The sequence below is a fragment of the Moschus berezovskii genome, chromosome X (genome assembly GCF_049115385.1).
Source record: "Moschus berezovskii isolate FMDL1 chromosome X, NW_MosBer_1.0, whole genome shotgun sequence".
NCBI classification, from domain to species: Eukaryota; Metazoa; Chordata; class Mammalia; order Artiodactyla; family Moschidae; genus Moschus; species Moschus berezovskii.
In genome coordinates this window covers 1,682,301-1,705,439 of record NC_142488.1, presented here as the reverse complement: position 1 = coordinate 1,705,439, position 23,139 = coordinate 1,682,301, and the positions used below count along the sequence as shown (strand labels likewise).

The window sequence follows — 23,139 nt, the reverse complement described above, 5'->3', positions numbered from 1 at the left end:
ACAGAATCAGGCAGTTATTAGCATTCATAGCCCTTGAGACAAGCACAGCATTGATCCTTTACGCTCCGGATGCCAATGTTTAGATGCGAAACAAACAAAAAGGCATTAAAGACAGTGCGTTTCGGTGGGTGCAATAAGGAAGCGCTTCAGACACTGTCACGAATTGTGGAGCCTGAGCTTCCCAAGGACGTTTTCTGCTCTTGAGAATGATCGCCAGGGGCCACAAGAGCAGCTCCCGAGGGACGCAGTTTCCTGTTTAACTTTCTCGGCCAAGACAGGCAGTTCCTGGTAGTGAACTCTTGCAACAGCTCTGCAGCGCAGTCCTTGTATCCATCAGATTTCTTGCTGTTTTCGTTACATGCCTGCCCGATGCCAGATCCAAAGCTCGGTGGTTGGGCGGGTTACGAAGTGAGCACGGCCAGACTCATTAGAACATCAGATGAGTCGACTGTGGTAGGTGCTGTGAGGCGAATAAACAAGTTGCTGGCTGTGGGGGCGGGGATGTGTTAACAGGGAGAGAGTGGGTTGGTCTGGCTGGTGGGAGATGGATCTCCCACGGAAGATGCGATGCATGCAAAGATCTCCGGAAAGAAGGAACACAATTAGGATCTTATGCGTCGAGCCAACGGTATCATCCGTTGTCAGAGCCGTGGCAAGCTCTGAAAAATCTAAGGAGAGAGAGATTCCTCATGTAGAAGAGAATTTTGGCCAAGTGACCGCCTCCAAAAATCAAGTGCAGACAGTCACTGCAGCCATGAAATTAAGAAAAAAAAAAAAACACTTGCTGCCTGGAAGGAAAGCTATGACAACCTAAACAGCATATTAAAAAATCAGACACATCACTTTGTCGACAAAGGTCCATCTAGTCAAAGCTATGGTTTTTCCAGTGGTCAGGTATGGATGTGAGACTTGGACATCCAAGGCTGGGCGTGGAAGAACGGATGCTTTCAAACTGTGGTGTTGGAGAAGACTCTTGAGAGTCATTTGGACAGCAAGGAGATCTTCAGGGTTGATTTCCTTGAGGATGGACTGGTTTGATCTCCGTGCAGTCCAAGGGACCCTCAGGAGTCTTTTCTCCAGCCTCACAGTTCAAAAGCATCAATTGCAATCCAAGGGACTCTCAAGAGTCTTCTCCAGCAGCACAGCTCAGAAGCATCAATTTGTCGGCGCTCAGCCTTCTTTACGGGGAAGGTCCTTGCTGCCCCCCAGAATCTGTTCATGGGAAGCAGTTGTTTACCCAGATGAACCTGCTGGTGTCAGCAACTCTCGGCTCAGCAGCTGAGCTGCAAATGCTGTTTCCACCCCGAGCCTGCTGACCACGCTCTGGAGAACCTCTCGGCCAGATGCTTCAGGCCGTCCATCTGCTCATGTGGCCGGCGTGTGGACAGCAGCCAGCCCTCCTGGGAAGGAAAAGGGGCAGATGACCTGGTCCAGGGAGGGGAGAACAAGGAGTCAGCATCCATCCTTGCCCTCCCCACCCCGCACCCCCCACACCGCCGCCAGGGAAATCCCAGGAAGGAGCTGAGAGAGGTTTGCCTTTCCTAGAAGACCTCAACAAGGATTCGAGCAGTGCATCGTGGTCTCCTGGAGGCCACAGGAAATGCTGCGGGCGAGAATCTGGTGACTGCCGGCGGGACCGACTTTCCTGGAGCGGAAAGTCGCCTCCTACGCGGTGGACGAAAGCATGCCATGGAAGAGATCAGAAGCTCCCCACCCCGGGGGGGCAGGGGGTGGGCAGAGGACAGGCGAGAATTCCGGTAGCAGGAGCAGAGAGAGACGCTGTGGTCAGTGTCTCCTGGGGTACCCCCTGCCCTCCCAGGGTGACCCCCTTGCGTCTCCTCAGCTGCGTAGCATCCTCACTCCTGGGCCTCCTTAGTCTCTCCTCCCATCCTTTTTTTTTTTTTTTTGCTCATCTTCCTCCGGTCTCCAGTCTCAGAAAAGACCTCTGCATCCAGCCAACCAACAGCTTCCTGTGTGTCATCACTTTGTCTCTTCCGGGCACATTTTCTTTAAATACAAGACTGTGAGGACTTCCCTGGTGGCCCTGCCTGCCACGCGGGAGATGTCATAACAGAGGATAAGATCGACAGAGGCCGAGCCGTGAGTGGGTTTCCGTTTTTGTCAGATACACCCCACACCAATAGACAGTGAAGAATACAATGGAAACAGCCCATAAAGAAGGCTGAACACCAAAGAGTTGAAGTGTTAGAATTTGTGCTACTGGAGAAGACTCTTGAGAGTCCCTTGGACAGCAAGGAGATCCAGCCATTCCATCCTAAAGGAAATCAACCCTGAATATTCATTGGAAGGACTGATGCTGAATCTGAAGCTCCAATCCTTTGGCCACCTGATGGGAAGACCCGACACATTGGAAAAGACCCTGATGCTGGGAAGGATTGAAGGTGGGAGGAGAAGGGGACGACAGAGGATGGGATGGTTGGATGGCGTCACCGACTCGATGGGAACGTGTTTGAGCAAGCTCCGGGAAATAGTGAAGGACAGAAAGGCTGGCGTGCTGCGGTCCTCGGGGCCGCAGAGAGTCAGACATGACTGAGCGGCTGAACAGAGGCACACAGCAGGCAACACAGGACCAACCCCAGCCGGAAAAAAAAAATCCCTCCAAGATCAAGCAGGCAAATGAAACTCCCCTGCCAGGGAAATATGTTCCCGGCTTCCAAAGAAGCCGTCCTAAGCTGCTTCCCTGCGTCTGCTGGAGGTGAGCTAGGGCAGGCGGCCTCTTGAGCCCGACGTTTGCAGCTGGACTCCCGGCAAAGGTTCTGCACTGGGTTCTGATCGGAGCACTCTCTCCACGTCCAGACTGTGCGTTTGGCCGCGCAGAGAGCGTGGGCTGGCCCCGTCGACCCTGGGTCTTTGGCCACAGAGCCGGCGACAGACAGCTCTGTGGTACAGGAGAGATGACGTCCCTGCCTGCCATCACGTCACCTTATTTTCTCTGTTTACATTGAAGTATAATTGCTTTACAATGTCGTGTGGCTCTCTGCCGCACAGCCAAGTGAATCTGCCTCATGTAGACACAGATCCCCTCCCTCTTAACGCCTCCCTCCCACCCAAATTCACCTTTTGCCTCCCCCCGCCCCAAACACACACGCTGGATATTATTCCACTCGGAAACCTCCCACACGTGATTTACCTAAAGCGCTGCTTGCTTGAGGTCATTTTTGGCCAAAGCCCCGGATTCTAATAAATGATTGTTTTCTGCTTTTCCGATCGCTGGTCCTTTCTTTTTTTTCTTTTTTCGGGCGTGTTGTTCTTCTGTTAATTCTCCAGGGATGTTTCCACATCTCCACGGCGGCCCCTCCTCCGCGCCCACGCGTATCTTAAGTCATCCCAGCGTCTTCTCGGTAGGCAGCCTGTCTGGAATGCTAAGAAGAGGAATAAAGAGCTAATTGTTGGATGGGTCCATCAAGACAGCGACGAACCGACTTCTGAAAGTGTTGTGAAAGTCATCACCGTGGTAGCTTCTGGAAGTCCTCTCCGTGTGTGATCGGTCCTGGGCTGATGGCTTCAGGGAACGTTATTTTTTTCTGAGCCGGGGCTCTGAGGACGATCCAAGTGGGACCTGAAGCCTGAACCCAGGGTTTGGCTTCTGTCTCTTGAGTTCTTAAGCCACTTGTCTACACAAGAAGGCCTTTCAGAGCTCAGCGTCATCATTATAAGTGGGCTTCCTTTTCTTTTCTTCTGTTTTCACATCAGGATCTTGGAGTTCTTTCAGCACATAAATAAATGTGAATTTTTGTGTGTGTGAAACAGAACCTTTTTGCTAGAAATCTTTTTTTTTTTTTTTTGCTTTTGCTTTTTTTCTATTTGAGCTCCCGCCAAGGAGAAGACTAACTTAAGGGGGTAAAAAAAAAGAAAAAACAAAATGAAAATGATGATCCAAGTAAGAATAGTTTATGACGGGGCGGGGGGAGGTACAGACAATTATTGCATTTTTGTTCCACCATAAAGCTGATGGCTCAGATTGTTAAGAGTCTGCCTGCAAAGCGGGAGACCTGGGTTCAATCCCTGTATCGGGAAGATCCCCTGGAGGAGGGCATGGCCACCCACTCCAGTATTCTTGCCTGGAGAATCCCCGTGGACAGAGGAGCCTGGTGGGCTACAGTCCAGGAGGTCAAAAAGGGTCGGATACCACTGAGCGACCAACACAGCAGGAGTGGGACCATAGCAGAAACTGATTCCTAACCACCCCGTCCAGTTTGAAACTGGAAGTGTCCTTCGCTGGTGGTTTCTCCAAAGTGCCAAAGGATATTTCTCTCTTTTTAAACAGATTTGTAAAGTCTTTTTATTTTTGTGGAAGGACATGTGGGATGTCGGTTCCCTGACCGGGGATTGAACCCGTGACCCTGCATTGGAAGTGCAAGAATCTGAACTACCGGACCGCCAGGGAACTTACCAAAGGACATTTCTCCATATGTAGTTTCCCAACAAGACGACCTGTGCAAACGTGTTTCTTAACGTTCTGCTGCAGCGCTAACGGCCGTGAAAAAGAAGTCACTTCTTTCTAGAAGGACAGAGTTTTCGGACGGCCCCTGCCTTTTTTAGCCCCACGCCATTTAGCTGCAGAGAGAGAAGGCGGCTTCAGTTCTGTATGGCCTGCTCTTCAGCCCTTGCTCTTCTCTTGCCGTGTGTGGACTTCCCATTGTGGTGGCTTCTATTTTGGAGCACTATGGGCTCTTAGGGCGTGAGGCTTTTCGTTGCCACATGGTACATGGGACTCTTCTGGGACCAGGGATCGAACCCGTGTCTCCTGCATTGGCAAGTGGATTCTTTACTACTGAGCCACAGTAGAAGCTGCAATCTCAGTTTTACAACCCTGACTGCATGGCAACATGGCCTGGGAAGCTGAAGAAGAAATCCACTGCTAGGTTCTCAATCCAGGAGGTTTCGTTTCAGTGGATCTGCCACTCAGAAACTGCGGTCCATGGATCCAGAGCACCAGTATCCCCTGGGAGGCATCGGAAATGCCCAATTTGGGGCCACTACTTCAGATATGTCAAGTAAGAATCTCTGTTGTGTCTGCCTCTCTGCGACCCCATGGACTGCAGCTCACCAGGCCTCCCTGTCCATCACCAACTCCCGGAGTTTGCTCAAACTCACGTCCATCGAGTTGGTGATGCCATCCAACCATCTCATCCTCTGTCATCCCCTTCTCCTCCCGCCTTCAATCTTTCCCAGCATCAAGGTCTTTTCCAATGAGTTCGTTCTTTGCGTTAGGTGGCCAGAGTATTGGAGCTTCAGCATCAGCATCAGTCCTTCCAATGAATATTCCCAAATAAGAATCTGAACTGTACCAAGACCCCTGGGTGACTCAAAAGAACGTTGAGACTTTAGAAGAAGTGACCTAGTAAGATTTCTCTGATCCATATGTTGTGGGGTTTTCTCCTTGCAAAGCGTAACACGTAATACTGTATGTCCTGAAATCAGAAAGCACTGTTTTTATTTTAAGAAGTGCTTACCAGGCAGTCCATCCATGAGAACATTCTCCACCCCCCCAGCACCTCCTTCACATGACTGAGAGACACAGCATCTGCATTTTTACTTTATTTTTAGATCTCTTTAATAGACGCTTGCCCTCAACCCTTTAATTTAACACAGCATCCATGATGAGCCAGAAGCGAACCTGAAACCTCTTTCAAAGTAAACAGCGTTGAGAAAGAATCTTTAGACGCTTCATCATTTTTTTTCCCCCTAAACCGAAGCTAACCACCCCCTCAAACCATCCACTCCCATTCCAGGGTACCATGGAACTCTTCAAAACAAATTATACATAAAAAATCTGCCACTACAAATTCCCAGATGATTGGTAACTGGGCAAGTACGCACAAAGAAGAAGGAAAAAAAAAAAAAAGGAACCATTCTTTCCGCGATGGCTTTATTTGTTTAATTTGGAAATTGGCTTCCTTTTTGAATCTGTCTTCCAAGATGTACAGTGGCTTAAGCGGTGGCCCCTTGCCATCTGTTCTACTCGATTTGAAACTCCTCTTGTCGTATTTTTTTGACCACCACTTTCTCTGCTCGTTTCATCTACCTGCTCCGCGACAGTGAATCCTATGTGCATCTGCTCTGAACAGCTGCAGTTTTCAAGGTCTTGGCCAGAATCATCAAAGCGGAGGCATTTGCTTCTCTTTATAAGTTTAAATTTTCTTTTTTCTTTTTTTTGTCCCTTGACACACTGACATGCTGTAGACTGTGGATGATTCCATTCATGTCTGGTACTTGTAATGAATCTTCACCGTTTGCATTTTCAGTGAAGATGTGTTATGTTTTGCATTTATCGCATTGTCTTATACGAGCGTGGCTCCAAGGGTAAAGAATCCGCCTGCAATGCAGGAGACCCAGGTTCAATGCCTGGGTCAGGAAGTTCCCCTGGAGGAGGGAACAGCAACCCACTCCAGTATTCTTGCCTGGAGAATCCCATGGACAGACGACCCTGGAGGGCTGCAGTCCATGGGGTCACAAAAAAAAGGATACTCGTTAGTGACTGACACTCACTAACACTTTTCATGCAGTAAAATTAGGGCAGATTTGTGTGTGTGTGTGTGTGTGTGTGTGTGTGTGTTGTGGTCCCTCTGTGGACAGACGACCCTGGAGGGCTGCAGTCCATGGGGTCACAAAAAAGGATACTCGTTAGTGACTGACACTCACTAACACTTTTCATGCAGTAAAATTAGGGCAGATGTGTGTGTGTGTGTGTGTGTGTGTGTGTGTTGTGGCCCCTCTGTAAAAACAATTCAAATGAAAATGTCTCAAAATGTCAGTTTCCTCCCACTCTTTTGCATGTAGTCGAATTAAAGATGCAAAGTATTTCTGGAACATCAAAGGTGACCTCTGACTCCAGAGCTAAAACAAAGACGTTTCCAGCCTTTTGAAGGGATGTCGCTCCTATTTTCCAAATGCTCGTCCTCTAATGGTTTGCAAATGCAAAAGGCATCCTTTAAAAACACCCAGAAGGCAGGGGGCTGAAAGTCATCAAAGCAACATCGGATCCATAAGGTAGTGTCACATATGGGGAGGAATCTTTTAAAATACTTTCGGTCCGCATTTCTGCTTTCAAAGAAAAGCCCCTGTTTCCTGCGGGTTTAAGGATTTGTCTGTTAGCCTCCTGACTGGGAGATGGGAGAAGAAAGGACAAACAAGGGACAGCAAGCACGTTTAATTTGCACGGATGATTCCTAACGCAGTGGGATTTGAGCCAGACGGATAAATTCTTCCACCAAAAGACAGCAATATAATAATAATAACGCAATGTATCATTGCAGCGTCTATATGTATGTTATACTGCTGCTGCTAAGTCACGTCAGTCGTGTCCGACTCTGTGCGACCCCATAGACGGCAGCCCACCAGGCTCCCCCGTCCCTGGGATTCTCCAGGCAAGAACACTGGAGTGGGTTGCCATTTCCTTCTCCAATGCATGAAAGCGAAAAGGGAAAGTGAAGTTGCTCAGTCGTGTCCAACTCTTCGCGACCCCATGGACTTCAGCCCACCAGGCTCCTCCGTCCATGGGATTTTCCAGGCAAGAGTTCTGGAGTGGAGTGCCATTGCCTTCTCTGGTGTGATATACTACTCTGTATTATTACCATGTATGTAATATATGATTATGCTATATATTCTTACTATATATATAATATTATATATATTATTACCATATATAATATGCAATATAATAATACTATATATTATTGTGATGTATACATACAGTATAGTAATAATGCATTATAATATGTATACTAACTATATATTATTTCAATGTATATATGATAATATATAACAATAATATTATATACTACAATATATAATATATAATGTAATAATGCTATATATTATTACAATGCATATATAATAATTATAATGTGTATGTAGCAATATATAATACTATGTATTACAATGTGTATATAACATATAAGAATAATATGTATATTATTACAATGTATATATGATAATATATAGCATAATACTATATATTATTCCTATCTATAATAATAGTATATATTATTATGTGTATATAACAGTATAATACAATAATAATGGTATGTATTATTACAATGTGTATGCAATATATAATAATATATATTATTATAAGCATATATAGTACACTAATAATATGTATTACCGTAATACCTATTACTATATATTTTTGCCACGATATAATAACTACTCTAAAAATTATTATATAGGGAGTGTTATATTGATTAACTATATAATGTGATATATTAGCACCAATAATATTCTAGGAAGAGAAGAACCGCTATTGGTCCTTTTCTGACGTATGTCACTTACTATGACCCTCTGTGGGCCCACGCACGTTGCTGTACATGGCATTATTTCATTCTTTTTTTATGACTGAGCAATACCCCACACCGCGTGTCTTCTCCATTCGTGTGTTGATGGACACGTAGCTTGTTCCCATCTCTGGGCCGTTGTGAATAGTGCTGCTGTGAACACTGGCATACGTGTGATTATGGTTTTCTCTGGATATATGCCCAGGAGTGAGATGGCTGGGTCACATGGTCGCTCCATTTTTAGCTTTCTAAGCAACATCCATACCGTTCTCCACAACGCCTGTACCAATATGCATTCCCGCTCCGTTTTTATTTATTCTCGCATCTTCAAATCGTCAAATCATCTAAGGGTATTTTCTTCGTACGCGTGTTCTGCCAGTCTTAACACTAGGAAGGGGTGTTGAGGACTTTTATAGAAGTGGTTCAAAGAGGGCGTACTCAGCTCATGGACATTCTTCTGACTGTTAGTCGCTCAGGCCTGTCCGACTCTCTGTAACCCCGTAGACTACAGCCCAGCAGGCTCCTCCGTCCATGGGGATTCTCCAGGCAAGGATACTGGAGTGGGTTGCCATGCTCTCCTCCAGGGGATCTTCCCCACCCAGGGATGGAACCTGCGTCTCTTGTGTCTCCTGCATCAGCAAGCAGACTCTTTGCCTTCTAAGCCATCAGGGAAGCCCCGTTTTGAAACAATGTAGAAAAGCAACAGCTGGTACAAGGGTTTTAACCAGGACACGCACAGACGTGTATTTATTCCTACAGTAAATAAAGCACAGGAAGTACAGGGATTTTTATTTTTTTCTTTAACATTTAAAAGGCAGCCAGGGAGAGGAACACTCATTGAAAAAGACCCTGACGCTGGGAAAGATTGAAGGCAAGAGGAGAAGGGGACGGCAGAGGATGAGATGGTCGGATGGCATCACCGACTCGATGGACCTGAGTTTGAGCAAGCTCCGGGAGTTGGTGATGGACAGGGAGGCCTGGCTTGCTGCGGTCCCTGGGGTCGCAAAGAGTCGGACACGACGGAGCGACTGAACAGGACAGGGAAGTGAAGTACTCCTAGACGCTTACATGTCCCCTGGGGGTGGGCACACCTGTGACCCACGAAGGTTACGGAGACATGGATGTATAGGGCTGCATGTCACGAATTTTGGCCTGCCACTCAAGCTCATATCATGGGAGGCGGGCAAGTTACGTAGTCTGGCTGAGAGCTTGGCAGGAACAGTATGGAATTAATTTAGCCCTTGATGAGGTGATAAAATCAGATGGGAACTATATAAGCAGGTAGGAAACTGCCCACTATTGAATTTTATTTCCTCTTGAAGCACAGTTAACCTGTTCTTCCAAAGGTTCCTGCACGCCAGCCGTCCTGAGTTCAGCCCCTGGGCTGTCTGTTCATGCTGGGAAAGATTGAAGGCAGGAGGAGAAGGGGATGACAGAGGATGAGACGTTTGGATGGCATCACTGACTCAATGGACATGAGTTTGGGTAAGCTCCAGGAGTTGGTGCTAGACAGGCAGGCCTGGCGTGCTGCGGTCCATGGGGTCGCAAAGAATTGGATATAACTGAGTGGCTGAACAACAACCCTGTAGGTCTCCTAACCACTAACATTACAGAAGGATCCAGGTCATCTGACTTCCTCTGGGTCTGTACCGGCCCCCTACCCCTATCAAGATTGGCAGCAGTGTAGTACTTCTCCAATTAGCTTAGCACACACACACCCCAAGTATACACACAGACTATTGTTTCTAGGGGCTTCCCAGGTGGTGCTGGTGGTAAAGCATCTGCCTGCCAATGCAAGACACCCAGGTTTGATCGCTGGGTGGGGAAGATCCCCTGGAGAAGGGAATGGCAACCCACTCCAGTCTTCTTGCCTGGAGAATCCCACAGACAGAGGAGCCTGGTGTGGGCTGCAGTCCACAGGGTCACAAAGAGTCGGACACCAGGGAAGCAACTGAGCCGGCATGGACTGTTTCCAGATGTGGAAAGTATGTAAATTGTTATCTGTATTCCTTCACAAAATACACTGTAGAGTGATATATATATAATCCTGCAGGCGTCTCATAGGTGTGTTGGCCCCGGAGTGGAAGTTTACATATGATCACGTCCCCGCTTTCTTTGTTTTCCTTCCTTCACCGTTGGGAAATGTTTGGTCTCTCTCGGAAAGAGGGTTACATAAGATCGAAGCCTGAGGTGTGTCACTTGGGGATACGGGACGTTGAGCTGAGTAAACAGAGTCAGCTAGGGTCTGAGAGGCTCTTGAAGGACGCGTAAGGGAGAAGTGGTGAGTTTAGAACACGCATCTCAGCCCCCTGCCTGGCGGTCCACTGCCTTGTCTGCTTTCCGAGTGACTTAGGCGACGCTTTGTAAACTCATCCGTAAGTGAGACTGCTCATCCCAGTTCACCAGCTTCCGCGATGGCTCAACGGGTGATCAATCCACCTGCGGTGATGGAGACCCAGGAGATGCAGCTTCGATCCCTGGGTCGGGGAGATCCCCCGGAGGAGGGCACGGCAACCCACTCCAGTCTTCTTGCCTGGAGAATCCCCAAGGACAGAGGAGCCTGGCGGGCTACAGTCCATGGCGTGGCAAAGAGTCAGACGCCTATGGCAAAATAGTTTCCATTTTGTCCAGAAATCCCTTTTCTCATAATCCCCAGGAAGATGGGTCACTCTGAGTTCACATCTCTGCGAGGCTACCCTCTGGGTTGACCAGAAATTTCTCCAGCCTGTTTGGCAGAAATAATTCAACGGAGCTCGGGAGATCTGGGAAGTTCCCTCTGATGGCTCTTCCTTCTTTTCTAGTTTGAAATACGCAGTTGAGAAAAATCTGGAAACATTTGAGTGAACGCCATGGAACGGGAGACTTCCAGCGATCGTGGTATGAAGGAAGGAAGAAACACAAAAATAACCCCTCATTCTCAGAGCCAGGAGCTTGGATTGTCGTGGAAGGCTTCCCCCTAGACAAGACCGGGGGGCAAGTTTCACATGCAACATTCCTCAAAGTCTCTTCCTGCTCAAATAAAGATGCTGCCTCCCCATCAGATACCAGTCCACCGCTGGCATTCCCCGGCTTGGGCCAGGACACATTTCCTGTGCAAAGACTTCTTTATTTTTTTTTTTCACCGCCGTTTGTCTCCACTCACCCTAGAATATTGAGGGTTAGTTGTCCGTCTGTTGATGGAGCGGTCGTGGAGGCAGGATTCATTTTTACAACCCCTGTTAAGCAGCGGAACTGAAAACCGCTCAGTCCTGGCCGAGTCTTTGCAACCGCATGGTCTTTACCGCTGATTCCCCGTCCTGTCTATTGTAAACAGGGCTGCAGTGAACATCGGGGTCCATGTATCTTTGTGAATTATGTTTCTTTTTTTTTTTTCCTCCCCCTGGGTGGATGCCCAGGAGTGGGACTGCTGAGTCATATGTCCATCAACAGAGGCATGGACAAAGAGGTGGTGATGTGTGCTAAATCACTTCAGTCGTGTCTGACTCTTGGAGACCCCCTGGACTGTAGCCCGCCAGGCTCCTCTGTCCATGGGGATTCTTCAGGCAAGAAGACTGGAGTGGGTTGCCATGCCCTTCTCTGGGGGAATCTTCCTGCTCCAGGGATTGAACCCAGGACTAAGTCTCCTTAAGAGTCCAAAAAGAACCTGCAGTCTTTAAAGAAGCTGACAGGCAGGTTCTTGAGCACTGCTGCCACCCGGGAAGCCCAAAAGCAACTAATATGTGTGTGTGTGTGTGTGTTACTTGTTCATTAGTGTCCAACTCTTTGCGACTCTTTGGGACCCCATGGACTGCAGCACGCCCGGCTTCCCTGTCCATCAGCAGCTTTACTGCAATCCAATAAAGCAACTACACTTCAATACAAATGAATCAGCAAAAATAGCCTGATTATACACCCTCCCTTCTCAGATGAAAAAAAGTGAGTTCAGCTACAAGGTTTGACTTTGTTACCATCTCACCCCTTTGCCGATCCCAGCGCTCTTCACTGCTCTGTGAGCCCGAGCCCACTGCTTTCTGTTTAAAACCTGTGGCACATGTATACAACGGAATATTCAGACCGTTCAGTTCAGTCGCTCAGTCATGTCCGACTCTTTGCGACCCCATGGACTGCAGTACGCCAGGCCTCCCTGTCCATTGCCAACTCCCGGAGTTTACTCAAACTCATGTCCATCGAGTCGGTGACGCCATCCAACCATCTCATCCTCTGTCGTCCCCTTCTCCTCCTGCCCTCAATCTTTCCCAGCATCAGGGTCTTTTCTAGTACATCGACTCTTTGCATCAGACGGCCAGAGGATTGGAGTTTCAGCTTCAGTCCTTCCAGTGAACACCCAGGACTGATCTCCTTTAGGATGGACTGGTTGGATCTCCTTGCAGCCCCAGGGACTCTCGAGAGCCTTCTCCAGCACCACAGTTGGAAGGCATCGGTTCTTCGGGCGCTCAGCCTGTTTTTCTCTGTTCCCAGTGACTGCGCTTACCCTGTCTTACCTCTGCCCAGGTGGCCTCACTGGAGACAGCCCTCACCTTGACGCCTTGCGCTTTTTCCCCAGTTGCCCTTCCTCCTGGAAACCAAAACAGGTCCTTCTGTCCCCACTTCCCCTTCTGCGTTACGGACAGCACGGGCCTCTCCAGCCTCAACTTCCCCAGCACTCCATCACACTTGCCCCAGCCAGTACCTCGGGGCTCCCCAAAGCGCTCATCCCTGCCCAGCCCCTTCAGGCTTTCCAAACGGGGACGAGGCAAAAGAAAGAAAGCATTCCACCTTTTTTTTTTTTTCGGCAGGAGAATTCAGGCTGGAGGAGGGTTGGTGGCTGCCAGGAGCCGCAGTAGAGGCGGGAGGGCGTGGCCGGGGGCTCTGGTTGCAGCCTCGCCTTCCGCTCCTCCGGAGATGCCGGCGTGCGCCCCCGACTGCCGGCAGGCTGCACTCGGGGTCCGGAGGCGCCGCCAGAGAAAACTCCAGCCCGCCTGGGGGAGCGCAAGCCGTATTCCTTTTCTCTCCCCGCCGCCACCCCCCGAAAAGAAAGACACAGTCTTCCTCCAACTCTTGCTGGGAAGGGCGCTCCGGGCGCAGACCTCAGGGGCTGTGCGCTCCCGGGTTTCTCTCCGTCCCTCGGGTACCCCCCGGAGTTCCTCTCGGGGGGGGGGGTGGTGAGGGGGTCCGGATACTTAGCCCACCGCGACCCCCGCACCAGCCCCTCCAGCGTCCCCCAGCCGGCCGTGTGCGCGCGGGGCCGCAGCGGTTCGCCCCGCCGGCGTGGCCGAGGCGTGCCCACCCGGGCCGCGGCGCCATGCGGAGCCGAGAGGAGGGCTGAGAGCGCGGCGGCGGCGCGGCCAGGGTCCCCCGCGCCCCGTCTCCCCGGGGTGGGGCAGGGTGGGGCTGGGCCGAGGCGTGCTCTTGGGGAAGGCTTTCGGCGACGGGAATAAAAGGGCGCCGCGCTGGGAAGCCGAGCCGCCTCGCCTCGCCCCCCGGGCAGCAGAACATGGCCCCGGCCGACCCCCGGCGGTGACTCGCGCGCCCCGGCCCGGTGGGTGCTCTGGGCGCACCGCTCCCGTGGGTCGCGGCTTCCGACGGACAGGTGAGGACCGAGGGCTGCCTGGGCGCCCCCGGCGGTTGCTGGGCAGGGGGTGGGGGGGCGGCTCTGTTTGCAAGGGGTGGAGAGAGTTGGAAAGGGGACCGGTGTTGCGTTGCGGGGAGCAGGGGGCGAAAGCAAAGAAGACTTCTGGAAATGTTTCCTGGCGCTGCGTTAAGCGTCCAGCTAGCATCCAGAACGGGCTTCCCTGGTGGCTCAGCTGGCGAAAGAATCTGCCCGCCATGCGGGACACCTGGGTTCGATCCCTGGGTGGGGAAGATCCCCCTGGAGAAGGAAATGGCAAGCCACTCCAGTACCCTGGCCTGGAAAATCCCATGGAATTCCGTGGGGTCGCCAAGAGTCGAACCCGACTGAGCGACTCAGCACAGCACAGCACCATCCGGCACAGAAGCTGACGGAAATCATTCCGGAAGAAGCGCAGAGTAGGTCTAAGGGCCCGTTTCCAAAGTGGCTTCTCCCTCCTCCATCCCTGGTTTCCTGGGGACACCCCCTCCCGACAAGACCCTCAAGTGTCACCGGTTGCCCTCCTGCATTGGTGGCGACGGGCAAGTCACAGTTGCGGGGCCGTCTCCCCAACTTCTCCAGATCCCTAGGACTCTCCACCCCTAGCCCCCGCCCACCTCCTTCTTTTGCCCTGCAAAGTGGGGAAGACTCAAAGCAGCCCCCTTCCTCTGCCGGGGGACGGGGGTTGGAGGGGTCTCTGAGCCGCGCGCAAGCTGGGGAAATCATGGTTTGGGGGGAGAGACGCCCTTTGGTGTCCGAGTTTCCGGCCTCGGAGACCCTCGGGGTAACCCGAGCCGCGCTCCGGGAAAGCTCGTTGGTGAAGTCACGGCGCAGCCTGCGCGGGGGCGTCCGGAGCGCGCGCTGGAAGCCGGCCAGGGGCGCAAGGCCGCGCGCCCGGCCCCTCCAGACTCTCCCCCGCCGGGGGGACGCCCGCCGACCGCCTCGCGCCCCGAGTCCAGCGTCCCGGGGCTCGCCGGGCGTGCGCGGACATCGTGCAGACTCAGGGAGGCTTCCCCGCGAGGCCTCGGGATTGGGGTTAAGAGTGGGGCCGGGGCCCCGGGTAGAAAACCGAGCGCGGGGAGCGAGGCTTCGGGACGCCGGGGGCCTGCGGACACAGGGCCTGGGCATGAGCCCTTGTGGAGGTCAAGCGCGTGGGTGAGGGGCCCGGAGAACCGAGAAAAAGTTTTGCAGAAGCCGGTCGGTTCCAAGGCGGAGAGGAGGCGCCTGGGCTCGGTGTTTGCAAAGCTGCTTGCACCGTCAGCTCTTTAGAAGCAGCTGAAAAACGAAACGCCTAAGCGCTTCAGAAAACGCCTGTTCCCAGGGAAACGCTGTGCATCTGGGGTGTCCCTACAGCGCGGGAGCAAATGGCCTGTTTATGATCGGAAGTCAGCGTTCGCGCAGAGCAGGGGACCGTCGGGAACGGGCGCGTTTCTCTAACCTGTTTGTCCACTTTCCCTGTGTTGTTAACTGACCGATCCATAAACGTCGTGCAAGAGTTGGCCAAAGTGTGCTTTGATGAAGGCGTGACTGATGCTTGAAGAAACACTCACTGACTTTCTAAAGGGGGCCGCGGCTGATGCAACCTAATATTTTATCTGTTTTCCTTCCTTTTTTCTCTTTCGGTTTTTTCCTTCTGACCTCCCTTCTATCCTTTCTCCTTCCTTCCTTTCTGTCTTTTTTTTTTTTTTTTTGGTCTTACTGACGTTTCTTCTTTGCCTCAAGATTCTTCCTCAGGCTATTCCTAGGCTCTTTCTCTCATGGCAGATTTTTCAGGGGTTTCTCCAAATCTGCTCCCTGGTAAAGAATAATGTTTTGCCCTCTCGACATTTTGATTCTTTCAAGGGGGGGGAGAAATTAAGGAGAGGAGACAAACCCACATGCAATGGAATATATTCTGCTTTAGTGAACGTCTCTATAAGCCCTTGAAGATGGTATGAGTAAAACGCTAAGGAATGCCATTAAAAGAAGGAAATACTTCTGGTCATAATGGATTTCCTGAGAAGCTTGTTATTCAGTTATATACAGTACATAACGGCTGGAGCTAAACCTCAGAGGTGGACAGATAACAGCTTCTTTTATGACTTGAAACATGAATGTATCTGTTTTCCCTATATGTGTGGATGTTAGTCGCTCAGTCCTGTCTGACTCTTTGCAACCCCATGGCTCATCTGTCCATGGAATTTCTCATCTCTGTATATAAGCACAAATATATATATACACATTTATACAAGTATATACTTGTGTGTATATATGCATTGCTATTTAGTTGCTAAGTCATGTCCAACTCTTTTGTGACCCCATGGACCATAGCCCGCCAGGTTCCTCTGTCCCATGAGATTCTCCAGGCAAGAATACTGGAGTGGGTTGCCATTTTCTCCTCCAGGGGATCTTCTTGACCCATGGATTGAACCCTGTTGTCTCCTGACTTTCCTTCATTGGCAGGCAGGTTCTTTACCACTGAGTCACCTGGGAAGCCCTTATATATACATTTATACAAATACATATTTACATATACATATATTTGTATATGTATATATATATACATTTTTACAAATATATATTTATGAATATAGGACTTCCCTGGTGGCTCAAACAGTAAAGAATCCCTGCAGTGCAGGAGATCTGGGTTTGATCCCTGGGTCAGGAAGATCCCCTGGAGAAGGAAATGGGAACCCATTCCAGTAGTCTTGGCTGGAGAATCCCATGGACAGAGGAACCTGGCGGGCTACGGTCCATGGGGTTGCAAAGAGTCGGACATGAAAAACTGATTGACTAACCCTTTGCTTTCACTTTTCATACATTTATACAAATGTGTATTTGTATAGATAAACCCATTTGTGTATTTGTCGGTATGTACAGGGCTTCCCTGGTAGCTCAGCTAATAAAGAATCCGCCTGCAATTCGGGAGACCCTGGTTGGCTTCCTGGATTAGAAAAATCGCCTGGAGAAGGGATAGCCTACCCACTCCAGTCTTCTTGGGCTTCCCTGGTGGCTCAGCTGGTAAAGAATCCGCCTGCAATGCAGGAGACCTGGGTTTGATCCCTGAGTTGGGAAGATCCCCCCTGGATAAGGGAACAGCTACCCACTCCACAGGGCCTGTCAATTTCATACCCTCCGTTACAACACAGCGACATTTCCAAGTCGTAATATCGATGTCAGGGGTGACGGCTGTATTCTACAGTTGCATTAAACTGAGTGGCGAACGACGGTCTCTAAAAAATTTTTAAAGCTTTGTGTTGCTCCACGCACAGGCTTTGCGTCGCTCAGATGCCCCATGCCGACGCCTTGGGAAGCTTAGCATCGTGATGCACAGTGCAGGTGAAACCAGCGGGCAGTACGGAAGGGTCGTCTGACACCCAGCTTTGTGTGGCTCCCCGACAGGTGTGCCGGGATGGCCCACCAGGACGAGATGCCGAGGACATGGGCGCCGTGGCAAGCGCTGTCCGTGGTGCTGATTCTGCTCTGGGGACGCCCCCACGTGGCACTGGCCTGCCCCCACCCCTGCGCCTGCTACGTCCCCAGCGAAGTCCACTGCACGTTCCGCTCCTTGGCTTCCGTGCCCGCTGGGATTTCTCCACATGTGGAAAGAATCAATCTGGGGTTTGTACCACATTCCTTCGGAGCGGTCTCAGCCTCCTCGCGAGCGAGCGGGCGGGCGGGTTTCGACTTTCCTGTAAGAGTGTGTGAGCACATATGTGACTGTGAGTGTATATTCGTGTGTGGCTCACCGTGTCTTGCATGATGTGGGCCTCATCAAGAGGGCATTTATAACCCTACTAAATGTGGTCCTTTGGGGCTAGTATCTGATTTAATTCATCAGCATGAATCTCTGTCACAAAGCTTGATTATGAACCATCAGAGGCAGCTTCAGCTCCTTGATACATTTCCATTGATAACAGTTCTTTAATACCCTGCAGATGCAAAATATATGACGCATGCATAAATATACTGATAGCATTTAAATAGATTTCAGCAGTTATTACAAAATGATAAATAGAATGAGTGAAACATCTTTGACCCTGTAAATTATCACTATGATGCAATCGTGACATTGATGAAGTAAGAGTTCTTTCAGGTTTTGCCTATTTAAAATATTGATGTCTTTTAAACAGGTTTTTTTTTTTAATGTATTTCTTTATGTGGCTGCATCAGGCCTTAGTTGCAACATGTAGAATCTTTAGTTGTGTCATGCCAACTCTTAGATGAGGTGTGTGGGGTCTAGTTCCCAGACCAGGGATTGAACCTGGGCCCCCTGCATTAGGAAGGAGCATGAAGTATTAACCACTGGACCATCAAAAAGTGAAAGTGATAGTTGCTCTGTCATGTCTGACTCTCAGCAACCCCATGGACTGTAGCCCACCAGCCTCCTCTGCCCATGGGGATTCTCCAGGCAAGAATACTGGAGTGGGTTGCCATGCCCTCTGCCAAGGGATCTTCCCAACCCAGGGATCAAACCCCTGTCTCGTACATCTCCTGCATTGGCAGGTGGGTTCTTTTCCACCAGCGCCACCTGGGACCACCAGGGAAGTCCCCTAAACAGATATTTTAGTGCAGCATTTCAGGTAGAATTTTTATGTTTCAATTTTCTTCTATACCCATAATATACTTTCTATACCTGAGTGTCAATTTCCGTGAATTATAGCGACTCATAAAATTTTCATACTAAACCATCATTTGCACAATTCTAATAGTAAACAATCATTTGGAGTTCTTCGGCAAAATATGCTAGCTACTTCCTCCCACCTATAAAACAACAAAACCATTTAGGGTTTGATGAATAGACATTTTAGTAAGACAAAATGACCAGTAAGACAAAGTCCTCTGAGTACAGAGCCTCGAAAATTTTTGCCTTTGCTGATTAGAAGGTCCAATAGAACAGTGAAGGAATGGGCAGTTAACAGAGTGAGATAAACACTTTGCAAATCCATAGCAATGGACCATGAAACAGCTCTCTCCAAAAAAAAAAAAAAGCTTGGCAAACTTGACTGAAAAAATCTAAGCACGATGATGATCACTCCACAGGGAAAAGACGTTGTCTTTGCCAGAGGAGAGAATAGTAACCGTTTCCTTTTTATAATCTTTAAATCATTTGACAATTTGAAAACCAGTTTCCTTTTCACAGTCTTCCAATTTATGCAGAAGAGGAGCTAAAGCTGCTTTGAATCAGATAGCATGGGCTCTGTGAGTTTGTAGAAAGGAAAAGAGAGTTCATCTCTGATCACTCTTGTTTCTTGGGCTTCCCTGGTGGCTCAACGATAAAGAATCTGCCTGCAGTGTAGGAACCGCAGGAGATGTAGGTTCATTCCCTGGGTTGGGAAGATCCCCTGGAAGAGGGAATGGCAACCCACTCCGGCATTCTTGCCTGGAGAATCCCACGGGCAGAGGAGCCTGGCGGGCTACAGTCCACGGGATCGCAAAGAGTGGGACGATTTAGCGACTGAGCATGCAAAGGCTTTGCCATTGGAAGCAAAGGCAGATATCAAAATGACTCTTTTTCCTACTTCCGCCAACAGTATCTTGAGATGGTTTTGTGTAATATTCAGTTCAGTTCAGTCGCTCGATCGTGTCCGACTCTTTGTGACCCCATGGACCGCAGCACACTAGGCCTCCCTGTCCATCACTAACTCCCAGACTCCACCTAGACCCATGTCCATTGAGTCAGTGATGGCATCCAACCAACTCATCCTCTGTCAGCCCCTTCTCCTCCTGCCCTCAATCTTTCCCAGCATCAGGGTCTTTTCCAATGAGTCAGCTCTCTGCATCATGTGGGCAAAGTATTGGAGTTTCAGCATCAGTCCTTCCAAAGAAGAAGAAAAAAAAAAAAAAAAAGGACTAGTTCCACGGCACCAACACATAATACTTCCATCTGGCTTAATTTGTAAGTTGATTCAACGTGCCATGTTTTTATTGTCTGATTGATGTTGATGTATGGCAGAAACCAGTACCATATTGTAAAGCAATTATCCTCCAACTGAAAATTTAAAAAAAATTAAGAACACAGAGTAGAAGAATATCACTCATAATATCACAGCACTGGTTCCGGATAGTGTTAATCGCTCAGCCGTGTCCAGCTCTTGTGACCCCGTGGACTGTAGCCCTCCAGGCTCCTCTGTCCATGGGATTCTCCGGGCAACAATACCGGACTGGGTTTTCATTCCCTTCTCTAAGGGATCTTCCCCACCCGGGGATCAAACCCGTGTCTCCTGCACTGCAGGTGGCTTCTTCACCGTCTGAGCCACCAGGGAAGTCCAACCTCAAAGGAGATAACAAGGCTGGCATGGTGCATTCTGCCGGGAAAAAACAGACAACAGCAGTGTCCACTCCAGATAGAACTCAGGGTCTGCGTTGCCTGTTAGCACTCTGCAGAGGGTTGAAAACCCTCTGGGAGTGACCGATTATTGGCAGAGCACTCCTGATTTTCATTCCAACACAGATGTTTTTTTAGGGTTTCATTCAGCATTGAAAAGAGTGGATCTTTCCTGTTTTGAAAGAAAGAGTGGCTCTTTCCTGTTGGGACAGCCCCAAAGATTTTTTTTTTTTTTCCCAGAAATGACTTTCCATTTTCTTTTTTTTCCCTTTTTTCCTTTTCTAGGTTTAATAGCATACAGGCTTTGTCGGAAACATCATTTGCCGGACTGACCAAGCTGGAGCTCCTCATGATCCATGGAAATGATATCCCCAGCATCCCTGACGGGGCTCTGAGAGACCTCATTTCGCTCCAGGTAAACCGGGCGTGGCGGCTTCCCAGGTGGCTCAGACGGTAAAGAATCCACCTACAGTGCGGGAGACACTGTTTCGATCCCTGGGTCAGGAAGATCCCCTGGAGGAGGGCATGGCCACCCACTCCAGTGTTCTTGCCTGGAGAATCCCCAAGGACAGAGGAGCCTGTTGCGCTACAGTCCATGGGGTCACAGAGAGTCTGACACAACTGAGCGACTAACACACACACACACCTTTCTGGGAGACTCTCTGGGCAGGGAACCCTAACCCTAACCCTGGAGGAAATGGCAACCCACTCCAGTGTTGGTGTCTGGAGAATTCCATGGACAGAGGAGCCTGGTGGGCTCCAGTCCACGGGGTGGTAGAGTCGGTCACAACGTAGCTACTAAAACCAAACAAACGGGCATATATGACCAGCACTAATTGCAACCTCTATCACCAGCCATGGAGAGGGAATCTTTGAAATTCTCCTTCACAATGAATGAAACGATCACTTTTTCTAAACGTGAAAAACGGGCTTCATGTCTTTCCTTCCCTGCCCTTTGAACTGCTTTATGTTCCTGTTTGTGGTGTTTTCTTTTATTTAAACTATAAACAGGGCTTCCCTGGTGGCTCAGCTGATAAAGAATCCGCCTGCAATGCGGGAGGCCTGGGTTCGATCCCTGGGTTGGAAATGTTTTCCTGGAGAAGGGAAAGGCTATCCCACGACTGAGCGACATTTCCCACTTCCGGTCTTTGCAGGTTTTCAAGTTCAGCTACAATAAGCTTCGCGTCATCACGGGCGAGACCCTGCAGGGGCTGTGGAACCTGGTGAGGCTGCACATGGATCACAACCAGATCGAGTTCATCCACCCAGAAGCGTTCAGGGGCTTAACCTCCCTGAGGCTCCTCCACTTAGAGGGGAACCTGCTTCGCCAGCTGCACCCCGCCACCTTCTCCACCTTCACCTTCCTGGACCACTTCAGGCTCTCCACCGTGAGACACCTGTACCTGGCCGAGAACGCCATCAGCATTCTCCCCGCCAGCATGCTGCAGAACATGCCGCTTCTGGAGAACCTCTACCTGCACGGCAACCCGTGGGCCTGTGACTGCGACATGGCCTGGTTTCTGCAGTGGGACGCCAAATCCAAAGGTAGGAACGGCGCAGGCGGCTCAGATGGTCAAGAACCCGCCTGCAGTGCGGGAGTCCTGCATGCGATCACTGGCTTCGGGAAGATACCCCTGGAGAAGGAAATGGCCACCCACTCCAGTATTCTTGCCTGGAGAATCCCCATGGACAGAGGAGCCTGGTGGGCTACAGTCCATGGGGTCACAAAGACTCGGACATGACTGAGCGACTAATACTTTCAAGAACAGCAGAGAGGCAGCGTGACTCTGAGCTGCCGACCCTTAGCGTTCTGGACAGATAACTCCACTCTTCTGCTGTTGCTTCCGCTTGGCTTGGGTGAAATCACATCCTCAAATCAATGAGGCAGGAAATGTTATAATGGAAATGTCAAGACGCCTCCATAGCGTAATTCGGATGTACATTATCGTTCAGTTTCTGTGTCTGACTCTTTTGCGACCCCGGGGACTTGTAGCCCGCCAGGCTCCGCTGTCCGTGGCATCTCCCAGGCAAGAATACTGGAGGCCGTTGCCCTTTCCTTCTCCAGGGGAATCTTCCCAACCCAGGAATCGAGCTGGGGTCTCCTGCGCTGCAGGCAGACTCTTTACCAGCTGAGTTACCAGGGAAGCCCCATCTATCCACCACTGTGGGTAAAACAGACAGCTCGTGGGAAGCTGCTCTGTAGCACAGGAAGCTCAGCTCAGTGCTCTGGGGTGACCTAGAGGGGTAGGTCGGGGGGTGGTGGGATGGAGGCTCACGGGGATGAGGAGGTTTATAATACTCCAAGTCATCAATGATGGCACCTTGGCTGGTTTATTTCCAGTGGGAGTGGAAAGAAGTAGGCAGAGGCCACGAAGACTGTCACGATACATCGTAGTTCTCAAGTCTCCCCAGGGGGAGACATGTTGGCACTGGTTACACATACAGAAGGGGCCTCCCAGGTGGCGCTGCTGGTAATGAAACCCGTCTGCCAGCACACAAGATGAAAGAGACGTGGGTTCGATCCCTGGGTTGGGAAGATTCCCCTGGAGGAGGAAAGGGCAGCCCACTCCAGTCTTCTTGCCTGGAGAATCCCCACGGACAGAGGAGCCTGGTGGGGCTACAGTCCATGGGGTCACAAAGAGTCGGACACGGCTAAAGCGACTTGGCCCGGATGGGTACAGAAAAGCCGCGGGACGTTGAGCAGGGAGAAAAATATCGTTTGATTCTGTAGACATCAGTTTGAGGAGCCTTTGTACCATTTGATGGCGTTGCCAAGCAGGGCGTCGGGGTGCCTCTCCTAGGACGGGCTTGGAGTGGAGAAGCATAGACAGAACTCGTCATCGTTGGCCAGTAGACGGTAACTGAAACCACCCCCACTGTGCGTGAGACCCTCCATGACAGGGCAGGGCAAGAAGGGAGGGGGCTTAGACCGCGTCCAGGAATAG

The 23,139-nt window shown here is 50.2% G+C and overlaps 1 protein-coding gene across 1 annotated transcript in view; it reads left to right on the top strand.

Moving 5' to 3' along the window:
• Positions 1–13,206: 13,206 nt before the first annotated feature.
• Positions 13,207–23,139, top strand: part of LOC129564397 (matrix-remodeling-associated protein 5) — a 28,687-nt gene continuing 18,754 nt past the window's right edge. The window contains exons 1-4 of the mRNA XM_055438362.2: positions 13,207–13,869; positions 17,269–17,487; positions 20,480–20,609; positions 21,349–21,739. Coding sequence (XP_055294337.2) covers positions 17,279–17,487; positions 20,480–20,609; positions 21,349–21,739 — 730 coding nt within the window. The 5' untranslated portion in view covers positions 13,207–13,869; positions 17,269–17,278. The remainder of the gene's footprint in view (positions 13,870–17,268; positions 17,488–20,479; positions 20,610–21,348; positions 21,740–23,139) is intronic.